Below are 27,855 nucleotides of genomic sequence, written 5' to 3' on the forward strand. Positions count from 1 at the left end.
TACATCATGCATGTGATGTAAATAAAAGAAGAAATGAAAATGTAACTATTTAGATGCAGGTTTTCGCAGTGAACCTAAACACAAGACACAATGCATTTTTTCTGCTGTCTCTTGAAAGAGCAAACAATGTCGTTGGACCGGCTGAGAAGCCGAGAATATTAGACTTTAATTCAAGAGGTTAAACTTTAGACCAAAGAGATCTTTTAAAGAGATCTCCTGCACACAGCTTGGGTGTCTGTAACTCAGTTTGAGCTGTTTTGAAGTGTATCCTGTACTGTAGACACGTATACAACGCAAATACCATACAGAGAGTGGTGTGCCAGCCAAACTAGGTCTTCCTAGTATGTCGTATGTATTGTAATTTGTTTCTTTAGCACCCAAAGCACTAAAGCACTTAACAAATGAAAACAATGCTATCTATCAGTCAAGAATCAATATTTTTGCATTATGCACTCTTCCACATATTGCATGTGAGTTCTTTTTAAAGAGAAGCAGACATCTCACTAGAAAACTATTCTCTGATCTAATTTGAGCTGTCTTAAGCATTTACTAATTTACTGAATAATGCCACACTTTGGAGAGCATACAAATGAAGTTCAGCCCTCACACACAGTGTTTTATTGAGTAGGTCTGAAAAAAGGTGTTTTACTGGCAGTTCTAAAATCTCATGTTTCAGATGAGATTCAGTCTACAAAAATAGCAGACTTTGAATAAATCTGTGTCAGGTTTGGACTGTGAATGAAAATTAAGTTCTTAAATAGGAGTTTAAAAAGCCTGCACTCTGGGTGGTCATAAAGCTGCAGCCACACTGATTAGTTAGCTGCTCTATGGGGGGAAAGTGGTGGGCACTGAAGGAAGAAACAATTAATTGTGTTTGAATAATCAAATGCAGGCTTTTTTATTCTTCTCCAAGAAATAATGAGAGGAGTTGGCCTGTTTAGAGCTAGTTGTTGTTTTGTTGCTATTGTCAAACCGGTAGTAAGAGAGTGCCTGGCACAGTAGATCTGATAAGAAACAAAATCTGTAAAATCAGGTAGGATAAAGGGAAAATAGCAAGCAGGGAGCCAATTTTACAGTGACCACAAGCTTAAAATATCACCTCTGGGCCAGAAAAGGGCTACTGACCCTCCATCCCACCACATAATTGATTGGATGGCTAATGACAGCAAGGCAAACGTCACTACAGCTCGAGCCTGGGGGCTGCTAGAGCTTAAAAGTAGTTTTTCTGCCTCTCGCTCAATTGAATACAGACAGAAAGCTTGACCTCTCAGTGATGAGAAAACATTCAGACTCATTCGTAAATGCACTGAATGGATTTTTTCTGGTCACAGCTTCCATTGTCACATTTTCCCCTAATCACAGTAACTTATCATCAAACGCCTCCTTTAATTGATGTTAAAAAATGACTCGCGCCAAGAACAGGCACACTTCACCCCTTTATGCACGTTATGCACAGCCAAATCCACAGGGGTAAATTAAACACCTTGGTGTTTAATTGGTGGCAAACAGGGGTGATATCTGTGTTATAATTTTCTTTACACTTGAAAATGTAAATATACACCTGCTTCATATAATCAGACTCATCAGTCTCAACAACTGTGAAACTGGTATCTACTGGGCTGGCTTTTGGGGACTGCCTAGGCAAAATTATTTACATTTAATATAGTTTTTCAACAACTAAATTAATTATCAACAAAATAACACCAAATATAAACATAAATTCACAAAACCCTGTCAAAAATGGAGACACATCATTTGAATCTGGCAGTTCCTTACATTGTTCATACATAAACTAAAATGACTAAAAATAAATGATGAATAGACCAATAGAAATGATCCAGAATTACTTAAAATCTTGTTACACTGACTTCTGAAAAGTATTTTTTTCTTCTTGTGTAAAGTTACCATTTTGGAGATACAACATTTTTGCGTGACAGTAATGATAAATACATATTGTTATGTATAAATAAAGATATTTACATTTTGTCACAATATAAATATTATACTACCAAATAATATTGAAAGAAAGTATAGTAAATGTAAAAAAAAAAAATATATATATATATATATATAGCATGACCTATATAAAAAAAAAGTATAGCAACAAAAAATGTCAGCAGTCATTTTGTCAAAGGAAAAGTACAGCAATGTGGTAGGCTCTCTGAAGATAAATCCCTGCATTTAAAGATATTCTGGATGGCGTATTTAATCCTCTGCCTGGCTGCCAAGCGATGACAACAATGACAAAAAAAAGCTTTGAGCATTGATCTGTAGATACTGTAATCTAATGGCCAGCAATGCAGATGACTGCAGATGCATTGTAGATCACATATGGAATTTCAGAGGAATACAATTTCACACACAGTCTGTTGGAAAAATAGGTTTAAACCCCTGAAATTCATCTTGTAAACATGTCATCGGTGACACATTGAGTTTTAATTGGTTAACCAGACACTTTTTCTCCTTGGTTGAGTTTCTTGGACAATATAATGTCACAAGAATAACCCAAAAGTTGTCTGGGGGCCGCAAGCAGTCATGTACTTTGCTTATTTGGTGGAGCTGGCTCTGGTTATCAGTGTAACCAACAAAGTGAGTACACTAAGGTTGGAAGGAAAGACTGATGTTATATATAATAGGTCTCTGTTGTTGCAAGAAAGAGTGATGGTCAGTAAAGATGAAATAAGAGCTTTTTCTTTGTATTGTTCTTTCATACTTTCTCTTTAGTAAAAAGACAGAAGTGAGATGACCAAAGTGTGATCTCCATGAGCTAAAACGAAGTCTAAAACCATAACATGTATAGGAATACTGACCATGTCACAATTCTTTAAATAACACATTACGATCATAGGGGGGCCTAGTGGTGCAGAAGAAGTGTGTATATGTGTGTTACACAGCTCCAGGGGCTTACTCCGTTCTCTGTCTGTGAGGAGTTTCATGTGTTCTACCCTTATCCAGGTGACCTACCTGCCTACCTCCCAAAAACACATGTAAGGTCAATTGGAAATGAGGTGAATTGGTAGGTGATTGGAAATTGCTCCTAAATGTGACTGGGTGTCTCTGGTACTCTGCAATATTGCAAACTGGCGTCCTCCTGAGGGGTTATTCCTGCCTTGTGCCCAATATTTCCGGATCAGCTGCAGACCCACTTCAACCCTGACCAGCAATAAGCATTTCTGAAGATGGATTGATGAATTACAATTGTAACATGTTTCAAGTGGGATCTCCAGTCATTCCCACTTTTAGCCTGCAGCTTCATTTGGGCTATTTTAGAGGTCCAGGGAGTTTTATTCCCAGAAGTTTTCTTGACACACCCCAGCTCAATCTGTACCACACTGTAATCTCTCTCCTCCTCCTGTTAGCTCCTGAGGGAGAATAGGTAGGCAGATTGAGATTGAGGATCTAGGGCCTGTGAGTTAGATGTGGTTATGACAGGCATTCGGCAGCCCTCTCCTACTCATGCCAGATAACAGACAGAGCCTCTCTCACTTTATCCCTCCTCTGCCGGCTGAGATTTTCACTTCGCGCTCCTGCAGATGGCTGCTTGTCAGCTGAGTAACTGATGTGCTGCTAGTGCAGTAAATAAAGATAGAAGTTAAATCCTAAAGCGCGCGTGTTTGGATAACAGCTTAGGTTGCAGCCCACATTGTCGCCCATTTCCCGCGATGTATCCCAAAGTCGGATCCATTACATCAACTTATGCCAACTCTGATGTACACATGAATGTTGGGCTTAAAATCTGTTTCTTTAAACTGTGGCAGCAGTGTTGGATTTAGCAGCGTGTGGGTGGTAGTAGGGGATATTTTTAAAACTCAAATGAGATCAGTGATAAGTGCTGTCAGCGTAATCTGGGATTGGAGGAAATGAAGCTAATGCAACTGTCAATCTGCTAAATCAGTGTGGTTGGTAGAATAGCACAGCTGCAGGGGAGGTTTTAAATACTGATCAGGGAAGTATAACAACACACACACACACACACACTGCCTCTCTCTCTCTTGTGATGGACTGAAAGCCCAGACTAGGGGTGCCTATTTATACTTTCATGTGTGCATATGAGTATCCCAGTTCATTTTTGCAGTGCATTTACATTCAAAAGAGAGATCTGATCACCATATGCTTTTCATCAGAGAGCTGTTTTTACAGTAGGTACTAGATACATATTACTGTGACCCTGGTAAAGGTTACCATAACTTGGATTCAATTGGAGGTAGCACAGTGTAAACAGAGTGTACTTGGTATTCCAGTACAGATCGATTATTAGGGTTTTGTGTAGAATAGTAGTTCTCAGTCCTGGAGTACCTGGAGCACTTCCCTGCATATTATTTCCTCTGCTCTGATACACCCAGTTCATACCAAGGGTGTGTTGGAAGCTGGGGAAGCTTTAAAATGCAGGACAAGGACTAGAACTAGAACTGTTCTACACAAAATCCTAAGAAACCTTCTATAATGGAATACCAAGTAAACTGAATCATCCCCCAAACAACTTCTGTTTATTTTATAGCGTCTGCATTCCAGTATTTGGTGAAACAGTGGAATATTTGTCCTTCTGCGTCTTTGAGAAGAATGTGTCGGAGCTTAGAATCAAATTTTAATCAAGCAAATTATTGCTGTTTGCCTTTTTATTGTTTTTTTTCTTTCATTGGAATCTCTAGAGAATAGTAGTAATAATAATAAAGCTGTTTACAACAGAACACCAAAAATGAGAAATAAAAGCAGATAAGATTCAAGATGCAAATTTGTTTTTTTGAGAAAGAAATGGAAATATTAATAATAATAATAATAATAATAATAATTTCTCTTTTTTTTCTCCCAATTTGATGCTGGCAGTTAACCCACCATCCGTAGTTCCCCCTAGCACTAGCAGTGCTCCCGACACTAGGAGGGTAAGGTTTTACCGACAATACACGTGAAGCCAGCCACAGCCTATTTTCGAACTGCCATTAGTGTGGCATCACCAGGCAGCTGACACATTCGGAGAAAAAGCGCCAGGTTCAACAACATTACTTTAAAGTGATGAGGGGACTGAGCATGGCCAATTGTGCTCTCTCTGACTCTGGTCGTTGATGGGGAAGCAGCGTGCCTCAGGACTCGAACTGGCGACCCCTGGGCCATAGTGGTAGCGCATTAGACCGCTGAGCCACTCTGAGCTGTCTGAGGACGGAGAAGTGGTTTTAGACTCCATTCATTGAAGGATCCTGCTGGCTTAATTACTTCCCTCCAGTTACCCATTAAACACTATGATGGGCAGATCAGAAGCAAAATGCTTTTATTAATGTGAGTCCATCGTCTTACAGTAAAAAGTGTCCTCCATGGAGCTGCAGCTAGTATTAAAATTCGTCCATGCTGTGCCATGTCACCTTTCCTCTTTGAAACGTCCCCTGAGTACAGCGTGAAAGGAAGGCTTGTTTTCAGCAGCAGTGCCGACTCCAGTCCTTTCATTGTCTCCGTGGCAAAGGGCAAGGTGAGGCTGTGCATATTATCAGAGTCCCTCCCGAGTTCTCTCTGAAAGCATGCCGGAGATTTACGAGACCTTGAGTTCTGCATAGCATGGAGTGGCCAAAGCCGACTGATGTTGAGACAGAACAAACAGGAGGTTCTATCTCAGCACTGTGCACGGTTACTATAGAGCAAGTCACCATAAATGTGAATCAGCAAGTGCCAATCCTCTGCCAGGCTCCACAGAAGTGGTGTGTTTATACTTCATACAGTGTGGCAGTAGCCATGCACAATATTTTACCGACCGATATATCGGGGAACATCTGTGTTGAGTGAATAGTGGAATGATAATAGCAAAGGCCTCAAAGATTTTACACTGAAAATTGTCTTTGGTTTACAGTTTAAACTGTTTAGATAATTAATGACCATTGGCCAGAAAAATAGAAGGAGACTGAATGACAACCATAAAAAAAATATTAAAGACCCTCCTCTACATCTTGATTTGACAGTTGAGGACATGTGGGGCATTTGCGCACACTAGCTTTTTCCCAAACTCAGGTCCACTTGCACACATTTGGTCAAGTGTGAAAGCTGTTTTCAAGCCTGGGAGCAGTCCAGAGCACTGATCTCTGATCCTCTTGAAATCAGTGGTCTTGGACTGCTTTGACTCATCGCTTGCATGGCTAAAAACCTTCTCCTATGAGAGTTTGCAGGGGTGCATGGTGAAATGGCGTGACTGCAGGAAATTGCTGTTCTTCGCTGCTCAATGTTTGTATCCAAGGAAAATAATGAAAGTCAATAAACAGATGAACCTAGGCCCTACTTTTTTGCTAAAATGTAAGAAAAAAAAATGGTTAAAACTGCGCAATCGGACAACGATCCGTATGGAATTCTTCTGTGTGGAACAACAGAAGCCCCTTCCTCAAACAAGCCCAAAATCGGTCCTCGTATTTGTGAGAATACCCTTATTTCCAGATAAATGAAAAGATTTAACTGTTGTTGGATTCACAGATGGCACTGGTCACATATGGTCACTTTTGCTGGCCGTTTGCATCCTTTTCAAAGCACTGACATTTGCGGCTAAAAGTTCAATTGGAGGTTTTAATGTCAAAGCAACAAAATATATATATATATATATATATATATATATATATACACACACACACACACACACATATATATATATATATATATATATATATATATATATATATATATATATATATATATATATATATATATATATACACAGAACAGAACATTAAAAAACAAGCAAGGGTCAAAATTGGATAGATCTGTAACTAAGACATCAGACCAGAATCACAAAAGCCAAAATCAGTCAAAAACCAGGATAACAAACAATTAACAGAGCCAAAGGAGTCAAAAAATGAAGTCAAAAATACAAACTTTGTCAAAACACAGAGATGACAAAAATATGAATACTCATTAGGTCACTGGAAAACAGTGGCAATACTTCACAAAGTACAGGAGAAAACGAAAGGATTAGATAGGTACAGGTAAATCAAACACAGGCGACAGTTCATGAGTCTCCTGATGCCCAGATGCATGCTGAGACATGGAATTCTCAATGTCTGGAACTTTCAAACTTAACGGACAGAATAACAGACTCTGTAACAGGCATGAAAAATTGTGTTTATGCTATTTATTATAATTGTCTTGCCATATTTCTCAGCCATAACAAGCTGTTTATTGATTGGCGTACAGCTAAAGAAATGGACCTGTAAAGAAGCGCATTTCAGAAAATACGGTTTAATCTGTTATAAGGAATCTGCAGATGGCCTAGAGTTTGACTGATTGCAGTTTGTATTGTCTGCCCTGCAATGATCATTCAGTCACAGGCCCTGATAGCATCAAGGGGAGTTAAGAATGCGGTTGCAGAGAGTATAAGGTAGTGATTGGTGTAGTGATTGGTTTGGCACTGCTTTGACACTGCAAGGATGCCTTCTTTCATTGAGCCAAGTCTAATTAACGCTGAATCCAACTCTAAACCAACAACCAGGCCTGCATCCAAACTCACTCCCACTAGTGCTCTTCACACCTAGACCTTTAGATTTGCTCCTCCTTGTAAAAAGAACAATAACTCTCTCTTCCCTTTATTGTCTTGTCACGGTGCTGTTCGACAGAGTGATAAAGAAACAGCTAAGGGACAGGGGTTATGGAGCAGATCTGACTGATTTGCTACAAGACTGATAAGACTGATGGAACTTCGCCTTCAGTGAAGTTGCACAATTTGAAAAACAAAGCTAGGAAGGCTGTTTACCCGGTTAGACATGGAAAGATTCACTGCATGCCAGTCCAATAAAACCAATCCAAATCTAGACCGTCTGAAAGGGGTTAATAATTTTGCTAAAAAACCATATTAGGAATCACATTCAGTGTCTCAATCTGTTCAGGCATTCACTAGTTGCATACTGTGACATCTGAGTGCACATCGGACCACCACACTGGTATGTGTCTTATACATTTACATTCAGACGAATGTATTGGGACACCTGCTCAGTCGTTGTTTCTTCTGAAATCAAGGGTATAAAAACTGTTTTTGGGAGAAACTGTCTCTACTGTCCAGGGAGGACTTTCTACTAGATTTTAGAGCATTGCTGTGAAGATTCGGTTGCATTCAGCAACAAGAATGTTGGAGGACCATTTCCTCAACTCATCCAAAAATCCCACCCCTGGTATTAGGCATGGTGCCAACAGGTTCATGTTTATCTGCTCCAGAGAGTCATTTAACAAAACGGATGTCATTTGCGTCTGCGTAATTTGCATTAAGATGCATTAAGCACAATGTGCCAAAGTGTGCTTCCAAAGCTTAATGCTATTATTTAAGTGTTCTTGTAACATGAAACATAAGGAAATACTATTTCTTAAAAAAATGTTTTATATTTTTTCATTAGTACATGTTACTTTGTTTAGATCTGTTTATTAAACAGTAAATACATTAGAATCCAACTTGTGGAACTGAACAGATTCATGCAGTAACTGGTGTTCATGAAGAAGTCAGCATCGTATTATATTCTCTCTCCCTCTCTGTGCTTCTTCCAGGAACTCGAGAAAGGAGCTGAATGATATACGATTTGAATTCACTCCAGGACAAGGTGAGTGCTGTTTTGAGTATGTTACATTAGCAATAGATAGCTGATCATTGTGTGTGTGTGTGTATGTGTGGTTTCTGTCCAGGTTATATATATATATATATATATATATATATATATATATATATATATATATATATATATATAGGTACCTAGGTTAGTATTAATTGTGAATAGTAGTGAATTGTCCTATCTTCTCATGGGGTGTGTTTGTATGTACTCTCTTTATAGATACTGCTGACGGTGTTTCTCAGGAGCTGTTTTCTGCTGGTCTGGTCAATGGACATGATGTTGTAGTTGGTAATGTCACACTCTGACCTTCAGTGCATTTCAAATAGAATATAGCCCATTTTCAGTATGCCATCTAGTGCATGTCATGTAAGCCTCTTGTAGGATTGTCCATGATTGCTTTATATGTACAACAAATTTGTTACACAAATATCTTGCAGTTGCTGCTAACCTTCAGAAGATTGTAGAAGACCCAGTTACCTATAAAGTGTTGACCTTTAAGCTGGTGAGTAGTCCAATGGGAAAATGCCAATGTCGACATAAAAATTTTACGTCAGTTTTGTATAGATACACTATATGGACAAAAGTCTTGGGATGCATTTTTAATGAAATTTAGGTGTTTCATTTAGTTCCATTGTCACATGTATATAAAACCAAGCGACTAGCCGTACAGTCTGCCTTTACAAACATGTTGATAGTTTGGACCATACCTTCAGCCTATAGTGTTTTGGATGAAGATTGTGAAAGAGGGGATACATTTTTTGAGATGCTCTAGTATATATTTGAAATTCCTTAACTACTATTATCCATACTATGATTATTTTTAGATAAATTGCAATCATCAAAAAACTATTATTTTCCATAATTATTGTGTATTTTTACGGTGCTGATTTATTCAAATTCATCAAGTGTCCCTTTAGACAGCAAGAGTATCTAATAGCATAGCCTGATTTTGTTAGTTATGTATATGTCCATGCTCAGATTAATGCTTTGACAGCCTTTCTAATTAAACAGACATCAGTTAAAAGGAACGCATTAGAGGGAATCATGCTGTGCCTTGCAAAGTGCAAACAGAAGACTAGCACTAAGAATATCAGTGATATACACTCATCCTTTCATCATGGAGTTTTTTTTTACAGAAAATTACTGGCTGAGACTGTAGACAGATGACGCTATAAGTCCTTTTTAAGAGGATGAAATTTTTCTGCCTTATGATGCTATTCTTCCGGCCTGTCATAAATCCAGAGCTGATGTGATGTATGTTCAGTACGATATGCACAGGACCATGTAATGCATGTCAATGCAGAGCCTTCCACCACAGGAGTGGGAGAGACGTTAAATACTTCACACAGATCCCAGTGGATATTGCAATATGGCCCGGGCAGTTTTTAATCACTCCTTTAGATGGAGTGTTGCAGTGGAGGTAAACAACATCTGTGCATTAGTGTGCTGCTCACCCTGCTCTGATCCTCTGTGGTGAAATGTCTCTTCAGCAGCTGCATGTTTGCTCCCTCAGTTCACCCTAATAGAAGTGGCAGATCAAGGCTAATCGATTCAGGAGTACTTTGTTCAAACACACAACATTACACCTGCACTTTTCAAAAGAAAGGTGCCTAAATGGTTCTTGACGTTAACCAAAGGTTCTGATGAGAACCTTTAATTAATTGGCATATAGTCTTTGTAATAGAGGTGTCCGGTCTTGCCCTCAAAGGGCCGGTGTGGCTGCAGGTTTTCATTTGATCCTAGCATGAGCAAGTCGCCTGACTTAAACCCCATAGAAAATCTTTGGTGGGATTTTAAGAAGGCAGTTGCAGCATGCAAACCCAAGAATATTAGTGAACCGGAGGCCACTGAGGAATGGGCTAAGATTCCTCAGGAACACTGCCAGAAGCTGATGTTTGACTATGCATCACATTTGCAGCAGGTCATAACAGCAAAACGGTGCTCCATCTAGAACTGCAGACATTTATCATGTAGGGGTTGAATAATTTAGACTGCAGTCGTCATTAGAAGTGTCAGTTTGTGTTGAATTTGGAGAAGGCACTTGTAATTGGCTGTGTTGGGCTATTTAAGTTGTCCATGTCTTCATTTATTGCAAATGGCAGAAAAATTGTAAAATTTGCTAATGAACCTAATTTGCAGTGGGGGTTAAAAATGTTTACGTAAGGTGGTGGACTTTCTTGCGTGAAATGCTCTTTTCTGGTCTGGGTAACGTTCTTAAATGTTGAATTAGCCCATGCATTTGTAGACCTACTTGTGTGTTTAGGGTCAGTGTCTTGCTGCATTTAAGTTTACAGACAAATACCTTGACATTCTCCTGTAGATGTTTTGGTAAAATCCAAACTTCATATTTCCAAAAAATATGGCAAGCTTCGTGGACCAGAGGTAGCAAAGCAGCTCCAAATAATACTTCCACCCTCATACTGTTGAGATGGGTTGAGGTTCTTGGAATGCAGTGTTTTGATTTTCTCCAAACATAGTACATAGTAAACATAGTCCAATAGACTTTTTATCTATGTGGGCTTTTAGACTGACAGAGTGGCTCATTTTTGCTTGTTTGCCATGCACACCGTTCTTGTTCACTGTTTGCCTGATGTTGAAAATATGAACATTTAAAATTACTTGATGGAAGAAAGGCATGTAGATCCTTAGATGTTACCCTGTAATATAATGTACCTGTATATCATTGGTCCTGAATTTCTTCAGTTGTGTATCATCTGCCTTATTGTAGATTGGTGGAGACCAAACTCTTTAGAAGTTATTTTGTAACCTTTTCCAGCCTGGTGGTTTTAGAGAAGTCTCTTCTTATTTTGAGCCCCTACAGATTTCAGGTACACTTCAGATACACTTCCATAAACTTGTATGGTGAAGACCAGACTTTGCCAGTAAAGACCCAAGTTAGTTTAATTAGGTTCTCTTTATCTAGTTTCAGGTTGAATATCTGTAGAAATACAGAAAATCGCAAAGGAATCACAACCTTCTTTCTAGCGGCAATGTATAATCATATTGAATTCATTGGGTTTGCATCATTTTACCAGACTTTCTAGTGTGTAAGTAATATTTGCTGTCACGCTGCTATTTGGCTGCATTGTTGCCTAAAGTCAAACTGCAAACACCCCACATTACATTATGTGGAGGTTCTTCGGAATCACACGTCTCATTTACAAATGTAGGAGAAGCATTCAGTAAAAGGTCCTTTAGGTAGCCAAAATAGCTTCTTTCCTGGCAATGATCCAAAGAATGCTTTGTGGCATCTTCTGTGTTTAAGGGTGTAGTTTAGGATAAAGGGTTGGCATTCGAGAAAGGAAAGTCTATTGTTTGATATCTACTTGGCACGTTCTCCAGAGAAAACCGCGTCGAATGTTTCATTGGTGAAGCAAAAACAGCTAGCAGTTACAGTTTCAGCAAAGAGCGGCGAGGGAGCAGTTGTGCTAGCCAGCTTGGCTGTTTGATATCTCTTGTTAACACCACCCCCCTACACAGTGTGAAACTGAAACAGATATGTACCACTGTATATCGAGCTGAGAGAAATTGGGCTCGCGGTTGTGCAGGTGCACACACATACAAACACACAGAGCAGGAAAACAATAAATTCCTCTTTCCTCCTTCTCTCTGTGTGTAATTCTGAACTTTTCACAGGGAGGATTTATGTGACCGGTGGCTGTGTGACCAGTTTTATAGTTAGGCCGCTCTGTAGGCCACAGCTGCCTCACAGGCTGAGTGGAGTCAGAAGGAAAGCATCACCCCAGATACGTTTTTCATCACTAGCCTTTCAGCCTTTATAAAAACATGCGCACACACACACACGCACGTGCGCACACACACACGCACACATGCATGCATGCTCACACCCTCTACCCAGCCCTGCTATAAATTGCTGGAAGCTGTCTGGCCCAGAGCTGCTTCTCCAGCTGTCTGAGACAGGGTGTCGGAGAGAGAGCGGGAGAGATCGATCACCTCTCAGGCCCTCTCCAGCCTCTGAGTGTGTGTGCTAGCTGTGATAAGACCCTCTTGCTGCCCAGAGACACTCTGATTTTACTTTACATACAGCTGCACACGCTTTCCAGGGACAGAGATGACCCGGACATCAGAGTAGAATTCCATTAGTGGATTTGCTTCTCCAGTTTCTCTCGCTCTCCTCCTACAAATATTGCTTCTTTTTGTTGTTTAGGCTGCATACGGTTTATTATAAAATCTTAAATGAATCTGAATTTTTTTTTATGATTTGTTTTCTCTCTGTCTTTCTCAAGTTTATATATATATCTCTCTATATATAAGTATCAGTCCCTAAACAGCCAGAATCCACCTGCTTCACTGTTTATACAAACCACAGATGCATGCTATGTTTATTCTTGTTTAATTAGTTATGTTTAATCTTTAATTAAACATTCATATTAACAGAATTAAATATGTATCTTAATTTGGGAATTAAATTTTATCTTACAACATCTTAGCCTAACACAACGTAAGAAATTCACAACAACACAGTCAAGCAATGCACAATCAGCATTTCTATTACCACGCGACTGATGATACACATGTTTATATAAGTTATATGTAAATACCTAATCAAAATAAGAAGTTATACAATATGTTAAACAGCTCCCATTGTTCTAAACAGTGCACCCTCAGAGCACCTTTCAGTTTCCCCAAGTTCACAAGTTTGTCTGCTGTGCTGTTTCACTTAATAAACAGCTACATGTTCAGCTCACTCGCCTCATTATTCACTGTCACTTGATTTTATTTGGCAAGTTTCATCAACATTAACACACACAGATGAGAGGTATGTGTCTGGCATTATAAAAACAAATAATAATAAAAACCCCACAAAATACCCCTCACTATCTTGCAGTTTAGTAGGAATAGATTTACTGCCATATGGTAGTTAATGCTAGTGAACCTGTCACAATTGCCAAAAACAATAGAAACAGACATTTAAAACAAACATTAGGGTAATTCTAAAGGCAGGACAGTATTGAGGACACTTTTGTAATACTCATATTTTTTTTTTATTTGGCTTCATTTGTTCATTTATCTGGAGTTAGGACAATAACAAACTGGTTACGAGTGCTATTGTATAGTCTTTTAGTGTGTAGTCTTTAAATTCAGTTCTGATTTTAATTGTAATGTGGACTAAAATATAAACTAAAGTTTTCAGAGTTAAGATGTTTTTTTTTTATTTTTTTATTACGGACTCTGTAATGGCTGCTGCGTCCACACTACCACATTATTATTGCTACAATTACGCCTGCCGTCCACACTACCATTAGGCTACCATTAAGCTGCATTGCCTTCCACACTACCATTAGGTTAAAACTGAGATATTTAGAAACCCTGCTGGAAGTGTGTTATTGTGGACGGGCAGAGATGGAGACTTTTGGGAACACTCCTATCAGGTGACTATAAGGTGGTGGATATTGTCTACTTTTACCAAAAACGCAACTGTACACACACATATATCGAAGTAAAACACCCCCTGGCTAGCTCTACTACTTTTTCCTTTCCTTTTTTTGTGATTGCTTCACACTCTTGCCTTACTATTTTTGGAACCACCTGACTCGACAATCAAAAGGCATAATCTCCTCTCTTCTGCTAAATAGTGGAGTGTGCTGGTAACTTTTTTTGACAACACTGTCAGGCGTTCTCATTACCATTGTCTGCCCTTTAGTGTGCATGTTTTTTTGTCCCACCAACTAGAGGTCCGGAGTGGGTCTTGTCCAAAACAGGCAATGTTTGCGGTGAGGTCTGTGTCGTGGGAGTGCTGGATATAGCAGTGACCTCCCTAGCACATTCTGATGCCTCTGCTCTTCAATGTAGTGTAAGAGTAACTGTACATTTCTGAGTAAACAAATCCTGTAAGCAATGCCAAAACTAGCACTATTTTGGCTAATCCTCCACTGCACAAATGGTTTGTAAACAAGGGAGATGAAGGCGCACATGCGATGTTGGTGCATATTCTGCTCTCATAACTCTTCATTTTCTACTGCTTTACCTCACCTCTCGTCTTCTCCAGTATCCTCTTTCCTTGTCTTTTTGGCTCCATGTAATGCTGTTTGTCTCCAACTAATCGATCTTGCAGCATGTTTTACGTTCTTTACTCATGCCAAGTCTGCTTTGAAAATATAAATAAATGTAAAAGTACTGCTGACATCAGTATGGCAGAATATTGTGGGTTCTGGCTGGTTCCACTGAGCTTATCCCCTTGATCAGAGCACAGAACAGAAGCACACTGCAAAACGGTGTGTTAGCTTTGTGAAAGCTTTGGCTCGCAGCCTCCTGTGTGTGTGTGTGTGTGTGTGTGTGTGTGTGTGTGTGTGTGTGTGTGTGTGTGTGTGTGTGTGTGTGTGTGTGTGTGTGTGTGTGTGTGTGTGTGTGTGTGTGTGTGTGTGAACTTGCACTAAATTGCATTATTTTATCCTTTAGCAGGTGTTCTTACCCATAGCAACTTACAGATAAACTGAATGTATGAGCTGCATTTAATTCATTAGAACAGCAGAAACTGTTCACTTCCACAACTATATTTACACTCACAGAAATCGTAAACCCTCCAGTCTCTTTGTTGTAAACTCATCACATCTGGAGCCCAAAGAGGCAAGCTTCAAGTTTGCATCTGGTAAGAGAGGGAATCCGCAGTGCAGCTTTTTCCCCCGGTCAGGAGAGTGGTCTGAAAATAGATGTGCGTGGGTCATACTCCCCCTGTGGGAACCACGAGGTGCTCAGATGTGCCAGAATGAATGGATCTAACACCTTGAACATCTCAACAGAGACCTGCATACAAACACGCACACATGCACACATGCACACACGCACACATTCATCCACATCATATCGCACCATTTCAATCACACCTCAGTGCATATTTAGTATGCAGTGTGCAATGCAGTCAGGCCTATAAAACAACCACAAGGTCTCCGAATTAAACTTACCCACAACAGACACTGTCCTTGGATTTGAGAAGCAGGAGTGATGCACTTCTGCACTTGGCTAACTCTTCTCCTGGCGTCATCCACTATGCTAAATGAGGGCTGCCACTGTTAATAACAATAGTAATCAAGTAATCTATCAATTATTTAGATGATTAATCAAGTACTTTTTTTAACAGGACCAGCAGAATAAATTGACTGTAATAGTGACTTGTCTTATAACACATCCTGTTAACACAAGCCAGGTCACATTATTCTGAATTCAGTGAAGAAATTGAAAATCCTGAAAAGCGTTTAATATATAACTTGTGTTCTGTTCCTTAATACCCAGGGTAGATTTTCAGCACTCACTGAAGGCTAAACAACAGGCATTGCCTAAATAATGATTGGATCATTTTCTTTTTCCAAATTGCTGTGTGAGTTTCAGCTATGCAATCAGCATGTGATAATATAAGAGGAGACTGTAAGGGGGGGGCTTTGGGCTGGAGCTTTGTGGTAGAGGGAAGATTGTGAACAACAGAGAGATGGAATTCATTGAAATGTTAGACTGGAAGGAGGAGGGGCTTCAGGCATATTTCTCCTCCCAAACCTCCACGTAAAGCACATGCTGTCGACACAAGTTGACACAGGGTCTATTATTTGTGTTGGTTGTGTTATTACAAAGGTGCTTTAAATCACTGCTGTCCAGTTAAAACCATGTATCTTCATATTTGTCTGTTTCTCCATGGTTTGAACCTTGTAGCTGCTCTGTACACTGTGTAAATAATTCTGGGTGAAAATTACTTGGACTAAAGTCTTATTTTACATTGACTTCCATTCAGAGGTAAGAACATTTTGCCTTCTCATGGAAGAGAAGTTTAGGAATATTTTAATATTAATTTAGGAATGGGATCTAATCCATTAATCAACAAATCTATTTTACGGAAAATAAAAGCACATAAATCAGTAGCTGCAGAATCTGAAAATGTTTTTCTCTACCTGAGAAGTAATCATTATGTTTTATGGCTGCCTTCTTAACCTTATCTTGGATGTTTAAGGAACAATGTTGATAGTGGAATCTTATTTTTGTGTCCAGGCATCCGGCTGCGACAGTACAGAGATTCCAGATGAGGTGAAGCTGATTGGCTTTGCCCAGCTGAGTGTTACCTGATGGCCTGTCTGTGGTGGATAAGGATGAGGAAGAGGAGGAGGAAGGAGACCCTGTATGAGACTGAATGGCGCAGGAAGAGTAGACTGAGGGTTTAGTAACAACCTCCATGCTACTCCTACACACTCCCAGCTCCACCTCCTCTCACTCGCCTCTCTCCTCCTCACAATCACCTTCCACCTTCTCAATAAAGTTAGCATTGCTCAATTTTCCCAGACACAAATCCCCACACCCCACCGCCACCACCACAACCTCCCCAATCCCTCAGGCGCACACACCTGCACTCCCTCAGCCTCCACTGGCCTAAATGCTGTTTCTGCAATGCCCCTCAACAACATTCCATTACACACTTCCCCAAGTACAGAGCAGAACTCAGCCCTGCTAACTCTTGATGCTCTCAGGTGGCAATAGCTAGTGATAAAAAAAAGAGAATTAGAGTTTCTATCATTGTAATTATTATTGTTGTGTTACCTATGCTTTCAGCAAAGCTTTTATTATTATTACTATTATTATTTATTGAAAAAGAGAATGCCTTTTATTTCTTATTCCTGTTGAAGATTAGCTTTTTGGTGCGCACATTAATACCATGAAACTTAAAGATTGTGTTAATTCTATTAATAGAAGAGTTCCTTCTTCCTGTAATAGATTTATTTATGGGGAAAAGCACATTTTCATTATTCCATAATGAATGTTGTTTTAATACAAGTGAACTGTACTGTACATATAAGAAGTATGTAATCCAACAAGAGTTAATGGAACCATTTTTTTCCCACTGGAAGTATGAGGCGGGAAGTGAATGCTGCCATGTGCAAATGTACTGCTTCATTTTTCGGGACAGTGTTGATGCTTAAATGCTAGAGGTGCCTTGTTCATTAATCCGTGCCTAAGAACATAGGTAAGAAGCCGAAGCTGTATAAAGCGGAGGCTGCTTTATGTTATTAAAGCAGCTTTAAGCAGAATTGCTATCTGTTCGATACATTTGTTTATTAGTATTTTCACTGGTTAATGGCTAATGTTGAAAATACAAAGCTGTAATGCACTTTGACTTTGAGCAGTGCAATGTACCTGCACCTGTGATTCTAGTGCTTCGCCCTTAGAGAATCATCCAGATCTAGCCTATAGAGCTTTTGTTTATAAATACACAGACATGCAGTCGGTCCATGAGTATTTAGACAGTGACGCAATTTGTATAATTCTGCTTCTGTACACAACCTCAATGGATTTGAAATAAAGCAATCAGGATTGAGTTGATTTTCAGCTTTAATTCAAGAGGTAAAGTTAACAAAAATATTCTATTAACCATTTGGGAATTACAGACAGACGTTTTTACAGTCCCTCGATTTTCACAGATCATTCATCGATCATTATAGAGAAGCAATGAAAGGGTTCATAATCTGAAGCATACCACATTATCTGTCAAACATGTTGGAAGCACTGTTATGGCATGGACATGTGTGACTGCCAGTTCAACTTTGTGACTGGTGTCTATAAAGGGTATGCATTGAGGGGAATGAAACAAGTCATTTTCTGCTGAAGTTAAAAGTCAGTTAGACTCGACAATGATCCATCCAAATGACTAAATAACCAACGGTCCATGGACAGGGGTGTGTAGCCAGGACTGTCCAGCTAACTGAGGCTCAAATCCCAACTGTCTAGAGGTTTTGTTTTCCACTGTTTTCAGGCACATTAGTAGCCTCGCTCAACCAGGTTTTCTAACTTTCTCTTTTACTTGAACTTAGCCTGTTGCTAAAATCATACCCCCCCCCCCACCTGTTTTGAGAGCATGACTTCACCACTTGGTAAACTCCCACACATTTCAGTGCCTGGATCCCAGTCGTTTCTGCGGATTGCAGCAATCCATTCGTTTCTCTTCTCTTTAGCTTTCAGCAGTCTGTAAAAGGATAGCTCAGAATTTCTGCTGTATCTGTTTGTACAGTCAATCGCACAGCAGCTCTCATTTTTGTGTTAGGGACATTCACGCTGAACACTAACACAGTATAGTATTCATAGTACAGATGGATAATGACCCAAAACATACGGTGACAGCAACCAAAGAGACAAAGAAACTGAAGGTACAAAGATTCAAAGGATTTGCAGCCAAATATTAATGTCATAATAATCCTTATAAATATCTTAGTTTGTCCAAGAACTTTGTCACTGAATCAATTGAAGTGGTGTACAGATCACTGTATTCATGGACTTGACTGTATGTGGAGTATATAATCTATAAAGCAGAGAATAGCCTGCTGCTGGTTATAAAAGTAGCCCTGTCATCACACTGCACTACTTTGCATTATGGTTGTTTAAATTCCATAATGCATCTGTCTCTTATGTACTTAACAGACAGATGAGGTTGAAAATAGCACTAGCTTAAAGTAAGTATTTAGAGTTTGTGTTTTCTACATGAAGTGTGGGTTCCATCTCTGTAAAATAGCACTGTTCCTTTTCTGTAATCAGCAAAATCAGAAAAAAAAACTTCAGCAAAACAGCCACCAATAAAGAACTGCTATTATTAACAGACTGGATGGCCGGGTCCTGGAATTCAGTATCATTGTCATTGTGCCTTTTCCCAAAGACATTTATAGATTTAAAGGTCTTCCTTCGCTATAAGAAATTGATAATAAATCAGTTACAGCATTAAATGATAATGATGAGCATACATTTGTCACCATCATTCCTGTTCTTTCTAAAGCACATTTTAAGAGGTCCTGGCCAGCCAGGCTGTTGGGCAAATTCAGTCAAATGAACATTATTGTCTTGAATATATTGTCTTAAATATCAGAGTTGCACTGTCCAGACAGTAAAGAATGATTGTGTCCGCTCGTATTTCTTATCTATACCTCACATTCTTAACAGCTGTTCCAGCCTTTAACACAAAGCAACCAAATTTAAGACATGTATAGGATTACTTACATGGTACATGAAATCGTCCATGGAACTTCATAGGCAGGTGCCACTTAATGTGTATACACTAGTCCAGGGCATTGTAAAATAAAATAAAAAACAGTAATCACATACATACAGTATGGCAAAACATACTGTAATGGTATAGTACATCTTATTAGCCATTTAATCACATCATATTCTGATCTACTGATTATGTCCAATGAACTCTGTATTCATAATGCTTTGCATTATAAAACACTTTATTAGCAGAATGCTCATAAAACAAATGTATGGCTTTATAATGCCAGGTTTTTTTTTTATGTAATCTAATATCTGTTCAAATGTTATAGTGCATTATAACACACTAAAAGGTTCTGGATACAAGGTTCATGCTATTTTTTGTATCACAACAGACCAGTGTTTACATCTAGGTGCATCCATTTGTCAGGTATAGCCACTTCCACCACAAACAGCTACTTGTGATTGTAGTGAGTGTAGTGTGCGCTACACTCTCTACAATAACAACAACAACTACTACTACTACTACTGCTACTACTACTACCACTAATAATAATAATTATAATAATAATACAAAATAAAGATAATTGGGCTATAATTAGCTTTTGGGCTACTTTCAAACTTTGCTGTGGCCATAGAAAGAGCATTACATATAATAATAATAATAACATATAATAACATAATAAACAATAAAAAATAACTCTATGAGTGTATTTTAATCCTGATGTTGCATCCCTGGATCTGACAATCCAGTAAAACACCGAATTCTTACATTCAGCAGAAAAGTGTGTTCGTGTGATTGAGTGTCATGGAAAAAAAGCTAGCATCTCCAGAATGTCAACATATGTCATATGGAAAAACCTTCTTGACTTTCAATGAAAGTCAGTGTAATAAGATTTTAGTCATTTTGGAGCATTTCTATAATATTTTATAAAATGTTATGCATCTCCTTAAATCTACTTTTGTCAGGTATTACAAGGTATCATGCATGCCTGATACGACCTTATTAAATGCACTTATAAAGCATTATGAAAACAGGATTCTCAGGAAGTATCATTTTAGAAAGACAAAAATCCATCATCCCATAAAACAACCACAGTCTCCATCACTGCACCTCATAATGCCCCAAGCTGACAATACCAAAGACCAAACTAATTTGTCATTGGTCATGATGGAACTGGGCAATGGCAGTGTCTGGCACAGCTACTGATGGCTACACCTCTGCCAAATGACACTACTTGGCAAAGTTAGTGGCTGGTGAATCCCTCAGGGTGGAGATGAGGTAAATCGGAGGGGCCTGCTCCAGCTCTCATGTGTGTTTTTTTTCTTCCTATTAAATCATTAAATGGGAATGCCACTGCCATCAGCTTTTGCAAAGCTTGACTCAAGGCCTTGTGCATCCACTTAACCAGCAGCATCACTGTGACAGCGGAATCAGTCACATTTTGATTTCCAATGGGTGGGACCAATTTTGTAAACGTTGTGAGCCTCCTGGTAGGCCAAAAGACATCACTGACTGTGAACATGAGGAGTGGCCTAACCACCAGGTTTCTGTGAGCTGTTAGGTGGATCAATTGTATGGCACATATACCACTTTTTTATAATCTCTGACCCAAGACTGCATAATGGAACATTATGAACACAAGTGTCATTCTACAGTGGAAGGCAACCGTATAAATTCTGTAGCTCCCCTGTAGCTGGAATCGGTTTTCTTTCAGCTGATCAGGTAAAGCAAAAACATTGATTATCCTTATCTACAGTGGCATCGGTCAAGAGGTGGATATATTAGGCAGCAAGTGAACAGTCAGTTCTTTAAGGTGATGAAAGTGTTAAAAGTGGGGAAAATGGGTCCAAGAGTGCTCCAAGAAAGGACAGCCGGTGAACCGGCGGCAGTGTCATGGGCACCTAAGGCTCATTGATGTGATCCATGGAGGCTCCACCTCACAACTTACAGGACTTCAAGGACCTGCTGCTAATGTCTTGGTGCCAGATACCACAGGACACCTGCAGAGGTCTTGTGGAGTCCATGCCTTGAATGCCAAGATCTGTTGTGGCAGCACAGCGGTGGGAACTACTCAATATTAGGATAGTGGTACTAATATACACAAAACAAAACATAAAACCCAAACATTAAATGTGGTGTGTGTATGAGTAATGGCACATTAAATGTGTTACATTTAAAAAAAACAAAACAAGAAAAGGTACATTTTATATTTATATAAATTTTTGTATTAGATTTATATTGATGTTTGTTTTCGATAGAGGATTAAGTCATTTATTTCCACTTAGAAAATCAACCAAATATGTCATTTGACCAGGGGAACCCAAACTTTTGCATAAGAAGGTATGATACAAAAAAATATTCAGCTAAAGGCTATGTAAAACATACCTAAAAATGACAAATGACAGAGAGCAGAAGTGTTCATTCTTAGCGGGAGCCCATGAAGAGAGCATTAATAACTGTTAAAAGGAAAGCACATTTTCAAGCAGTCAGAGTGCATGTTAAACCCAGTAGGTCCTTAGGTCTTAAATGTAAATGAATGAAAATATAATTAAAAAGATAAACACTTCAAAGAAACTGCAATATGCTTGAGTACTTTTATGTTTTTTAAAAAATCCACAGTATAATACAACAATACAATAACCTCCTGTGGGGACAGCTTCCCCTTTATCTATGCTTTTCACAGTTAAATGCCACAAATTGCTTAATAGAGTTTGAGTAAATAAAAAAATAAACACATGAAAATTAAATTTTGGCCTCCACAAGTTCTAGAAAATATAACGTCTCCATCGTCGTCCAGTCGTCTTTGTTGAAGTGCGTATAGCTTGATATGTAACATGTACTACATGATGGAACATTCTTTTAAGGAATGCATTTACAGTGCCTTTACCAAATACAGCCAATACTCACTATATGATACTCCATACTATGTGGTAAGTAAATATATAATATGTCTATGCAGTAGTAATACAAATATGAGCCAGCTAGATTTGAAGTAAAGACGTTAACCATCAGTTACAGAAAGTAAGAAAATAATTTGTCATAGTTATAAATAATGAGTTATACATCTTTGTCTTTTTTGTTTACAGAAAAGAAGCTTTTTGTTTTTTACACATCAACATGTAAAGAAACAGAACTGAGGCGCTTTCACACAAAACAAAAGCATCTGTTGGAATATTTTAACAGTATATTAACACTATCATCATTAGTGCCGATCACCATCAACGCTTCTATATAATTACATCCAACAGAGCGATGTGCAATAAAGAAGGAGAAAAAAAAAAAGAAGAAATTTTCAAGGACATTCATGTTTGGTCTCATCCAACTCAGAGAGCACCTTTGCTGAGCAGCTGAGCCAAATTACTACAGTATAAAAACTGTTTATGCATGAATTAGCATTTAAGGTATTTTAAAACAGCATGGTGCACCTTACCTTGATGCAATTAGACTGGCATGGCAAAAACACTCACTCTCACTCTCGCAGTATTATTTTTCAGTGCACCTTACATTTGCATGCCAGCAGTAGGATATTCTCCACTCCAAGCAATGGCTCAAGGGGGTCTAATGAAACCATGAGCATTTTGAGTTGAGTAAATGTCACAGGCTGTTTTCAGGGCTTAAGGAGAAGACTGCATGTGCTCTCCACGTTACACTGTTGCATGTGGTGTCCTTTGCGTCCTGCGTATAAAAAAGGGCAAGGATACACAGTAGTTCTCGAGCATTACTAACACTTGAGATGTTTCTTGCTGGACATGTCGTTCCAGATCCGATGCATCTCCTCAGGGGAGATCTGGTGCACGGTGATGACTCTACGGTATCTACAGAGACTGTAGGCCATTTTCCAATGATTGAAGCCACTGTTCTGATATGGGTGAATGCCAAGCTTCCTCAGGCAAACCCCTACGTAAACATCCTCTAAGTGGAGCAGGCGTGTATGGAGGGAAGTCTTATAGATCAACTCGGCCACGTCTGCAGAGAACACGTAGCCTGTGCCAGAGCAGAACGGCGGGTATTTGCTCTCTGGGTACAGGTCTCTGGGCATATACCACTTACTGCGCATGTCCCGAATAGGTGAGCCATTTATGACGTAGCCTGTGAAATACCTCCTTCTGGGCTTGGTGGCTGGCTTTAGCAACTTGTAGACCAGGTTGTCCATGTTTACGAAGATATCGCTGTCAGTCTTCATCACATACTTCGCCTGGTTGCAGAAGGTGGCCACCCAACGCATTCCCATCAGGGTCTTGAGGGTCAGGTTATGGTAGGAGTCCACAAAGTCCTCTACTACGATGTCATGGAAAATCTGACTCTCTTGCTCCACCATCTGATTAAGGACGCTGTCAGTGCTGCGGCCAAGGAGGAAGAGTGTGATGATGCGGAGGTCACTGAACGTGCTCTCGTCACCCCATGTCTCTCGAATCGCCTGCCGAGCATCAAACTCCTTATGGGTTGTGCTGATTAGTATCACTAGGAAGGGCACGTTGGTCTCACATTTTTTGGGCTCGTTGATGATGAAATCGAATCCGTGGGGGTTTAATGGCCGTGTTCTGATGTTGCTAAATGTGGTAGTGTTGGTTTTCTGGACTTTTACGGCCTTCCGAGCAGGAGCAGACAGCTGTCCCACGTACGACGTTGTGGGTCTGGATATGCTTAAATACCAGAGGGCGCTTGCCCAGCAAACAACTGTCAACACGTAAAGGCATGACACTTTTGAAGGCATTCTGAAGCATTTATGTGTGTTTAAGAAGGTAAAACTCAAGTGGCATACCAGCCATTAGTGACGGTGCTTTAGGCAAAGCAGCACAAGGCTGCATCTGTGTGCTGCTTGACATTAATTGTCAGAAATGGACGGCTTGAGAGAGAAACTGAGCTATTCCCTCTTTACACAGATACAGCAAGAAATTGTCGTAGGGCTCCAGACTTTCCTCCTGAGACTCCTCTACATGTTCCATTGAAGTCTGGAAAACAAAAACAGCATGCATGAGCTTTAAACTCTACCATCTCATGGCAGTCCTCAGAGAGCCATTTAGTCCATATTTCTAAGTGTAATTCAGCTCCCATTGCTCCTGAACCAACAAATCAGGAGCTGTTGAGAGCTGATTATCGGGCACAGGTGTGTTGAGAAATGGTGCGGAGAGAAAAAAAAAAGTGGCCTGGGTAGCTTACACAGTTATACACAAGGCAGCCAGAAGCCATTATTACACTGAACACAAGAAACAGTCCTCAGAGATACACTGTGTATTTGGTTTTGGTGACAAAAGTACAGTGTAAATTTGTCACCATACACAATTGCTACCTATGCTTTACATACCCAACACAGTGAGTGTAAAAGGAAACTAGATGAAAAACTGATTTGTACAGCAAGTGTCACTGTTGCTGTGATTGTAAGATTGCTTTGGTTTTAAAGAACTGAGTGTCATCAGTCCATGCATGCAAATCAGAAGGGTTTGTGTCTTACAATTCAAGAAGTTGACTTCATAATTTACAGTTTTCTTTTGCAAGGAAACAATCTTGTCTTTGAAACATCCGCCTTTTTAATGCAAATAAGTCTTCATTTACATGAAGACTTATTTTCATGTGGTGCTGCAGCACCACACACCTGCCTATTATCTCTGGACAATTTCGGAGTATTAGACTTCTGACTGAACAGAGCCTTCTTAAAGAATTTGAGTGAGTAATTTGAATGCGGTTTGATTTTATATTCATCAGTTTAGAAGCTTGTGTGAAAACAAGTGTATTATGACTACTCAGACATCTTGGGGCTTGATACTGTGGTGTTTTTGATAAGGGTACTCTATCTGCACAGCAGCCAGTTTATTGGCTCAATTTTGTCCTAGTGGGGTGGATGGCAACATCAACATGCCAGTGGAATTGAAGAATATGTGACTTCTCTACAGAACTCATGCTTTAAAAGCTTAAAAAGGCACAAGGCCTTTTTGTTTCAATTTGTTTCAAACATATATTTTTACATCTTACATTTACATCTAAGCATGTTTCTCAGTTACTTATCTTATTTACTAACTATTATACAATAGTCTGATCTGCTGTGGCGGCACAATGGGGACCTACTCAATAATAGGCATATAATATGTATTATATACATATTATGTACTATATACTCAATAATAGGTACTAATGTTATGACTGACCTGTGTAAACGAGCTCAGATCACACAAAAATGCAAAGGTCATTAAGTATTTTAAATATTTTCAAACACACACGTTTCTCTCTAAGATTTACTTACCATTTATTTATCAGCCTCTCAGAGGGGGACAGATGTCATCTGAAAAGAAGTACAAACACCTCAGTCAAAGTTTGTCATATTTCTGCCATTGCAGATCTGGACATTGTAAGGGCTATTATTGTTTAGAAGAAACATCTAGGAGCAACAACACAATTACAGAATGGGGCTGCTGAGCTGAAGTAGTTTTTTTTTCATAGTTTGGACTGGACAACTTCATTTCAGAGAATGGAAACCTAATGCAACAACATACAATGACAGTCTTTAGAACTACCTTTGTGGCAAAACACCTTTGAGATAAACTGTGAAATGATGTGAATTCCTGCAGCTATGTTCCAACACCTAGATCCCAAATAGGAAACCATTTTTGCTACTGCTAGTTAAAGCATGTTGATCTGACCAAGTACTGAACTCCAGAAACTTCCAATCAAAACTTGTTACCTTCAGTTTCAAATACATCCTGAAATAAGAAGTGTCTCGCAGGGCACTACATGAACACGTCATTCGTCACCAATCCTCTGTGTGCTTTGATTTTGCCAGCACTGTCTGTACTGATTTTACACTCTTGGTTTTGATACATTAGTAGTGTTTCAAATGCTGTCGGTCTTACTCAACCCACAGGGACTTTGTCTTATTTAAAATTCAGAATCCAAACTTTGAAACGTGCACTGTGACAGTAAAAGGTTATGACAGTTCATAAAAGAGAGAGAATACAAAGGTTACTTAAGTAAGCCACCGCAGCCTTGGAGCCCATCTGCTTTAAACAATGCTGACAGTGACAAAGTGTTTGTGCCAGCAATGAATTAAATAATGCTATCAGGCGGGCTGCTCAGTAAAACTGAGAATATTGTGTCTGTATATGCATCACTGTGTTGGTAAGTAGGAGCTGAAACATGAGTAAACAACCTGTACTGCTTATCAAAGTGGGCCTTTTTTCTTCCTTTTTTTAAAACCCCAAGTGGTGAAATATCCTCCTTTTTCATGCATCAGTTTATGATTCCCACGATGGTGAATAGAAATACCCAACTGCATATAAACTATGTCAAACCTCAAGCTTTCTTATAAACCTTACATGTATGGAATTTTGTTTTGAATTTGCTTTAAAGAGGTTTTATTTCCAACTAAAACAGCTATACTAAAAAAACTAAATTCAGACAAATTGTACACAGATGATTGTATTTGTAAATGACCAATGCCCGTTTTTCAATAAACAGACACAAGGACATCTTGTCATCCAATTGTATTTCTTTTGTATAGCAAGGCATGCTGTTTAAGCTAATAAAAGAGGGTATGTGGTACAACATCTTCGCCCAACTGACTCTCAGTTCATTTATAAAAGACACTCTTATCCATAGCAGTGTTTTAGAGTGGACAAAGCAGCTTCAGGAGTCTTAGGAGTCTTGAGGAAACTGAACTGTAAGCATAAAAACTGTAACCATATACATTTACAGCATATAACTGTACATATATTCAAAACTGTACAATATTCTCCAAATGTATGTAAGCATCTAACAGTATATATTCCTCAAAACAATAGTCTTGAATATATCATAGATATTCAACATATTCAATTATCTTCCAGCCCAAGGGTTGGACTGTACAGCGAGGGTCGTTAAAAATTCACACCATCTTCTTTTGGTCTGCACTCCTTCCTCATACAAAGCTTAGCAGAAGAGAAGTCCACAGTGTAGCCTGTCATTTCCATTCAGCCAACCTTTCAAAAGGTGGAGAATCTGCAAAAGAAAGCAGCAGTTCAAGACTAGGTCTATTCAGAGCCTTGTAGAGACCTGCTCTGCACATGTGGACATTGTGAGTCATTTCCCGCAAAAACAGCAAACGTTCTGCAGAAGATTAGAATATTAATCTCCCCCATAAAGACTTTCCCTTAGACTGCTACAAATCCACTTGAACAGTGTTCCTTTACAGCTTTGGATGCCATTAGCTTTGAATTATATTGCATATAAACCTCATCTTTATTAAGCCCCAAAATAGGCACAAAACACAGTTGACCATCTGCTGTGCAAAGAAGCAAAGCAATGCTATTCCCTCGCCAGAACACACACACACTTACACAGAGGCAAACTCAC

General features: G+C 39.2%; 2 protein-coding genes across 6 annotated transcripts in view; one reads left to right on the forward strand and one right to left on the reverse strand.

The window, feature by feature from the left end:
* Positions 1-19,451, forward strand: part of stk39 (serine threonine kinase 39) — a 54,059-nt gene extending 34,608 nt beyond the window's left edge. Inside the window, exons 15-18 of the mRNA XM_072685755.1 lie at positions 8,497-8,549; positions 8,778-8,846; positions 8,996-9,060; positions 16,554-19,451. Coding sequence (XP_072541856.1) covers positions 8,497-8,549; positions 8,778-8,846; positions 8,996-9,060; positions 16,554-16,628 — 262 coding nt within the window. The 3' untranslated portion in view covers positions 16,629-19,451. The remainder of the gene's footprint in view (positions 1-8,496; positions 8,550-8,777; positions 8,847-8,995; positions 9,061-16,553) is intronic.
* The window catches only part of b3galt1b (UDP-Gal:betaGlcNAc beta 1,3-galactosyltransferase, polypeptide 1b), a 115,028-nt gene continuing 105,123 nt past the window's right edge, over positions 17,951-27,855 (reverse strand). For 4 of the 5 annotated variants that reach the window (XM_072685756.1, XM_072685757.1, XM_072685759.1 and 1 more), the window contains 2 exons: positions 25,772-25,810; positions 17,951-24,485 (listed from right to left, as the gene is read on the reverse strand). In XM_072685756.1, coding sequence (XP_072541857.1) covers positions 23,255-24,247 — 993 coding nt within the window. In that variant the 5' untranslated portion in view covers positions 24,248-24,485; positions 25,772-25,810 and the 3' untranslated portion in view covers positions 17,951-23,254. Of the gene's footprint in view, positions 24,486-25,771; positions 25,811-27,394; positions 27,476-27,855 lie in introns of those variants that run through there. The other variant, XM_072685760.1, reaches the window with a different exon arrangement.

Source organism: Salminus brasiliensis, chromosome 8 (assembly GCF_030463535.1).
Source record: "Salminus brasiliensis chromosome 8, fSalBra1.hap2, whole genome shotgun sequence".
Classification (NCBI taxonomy): Eukaryota; Metazoa; Chordata; class Actinopteri; order Characiformes; family Bryconidae; genus Salminus; species Salminus brasiliensis.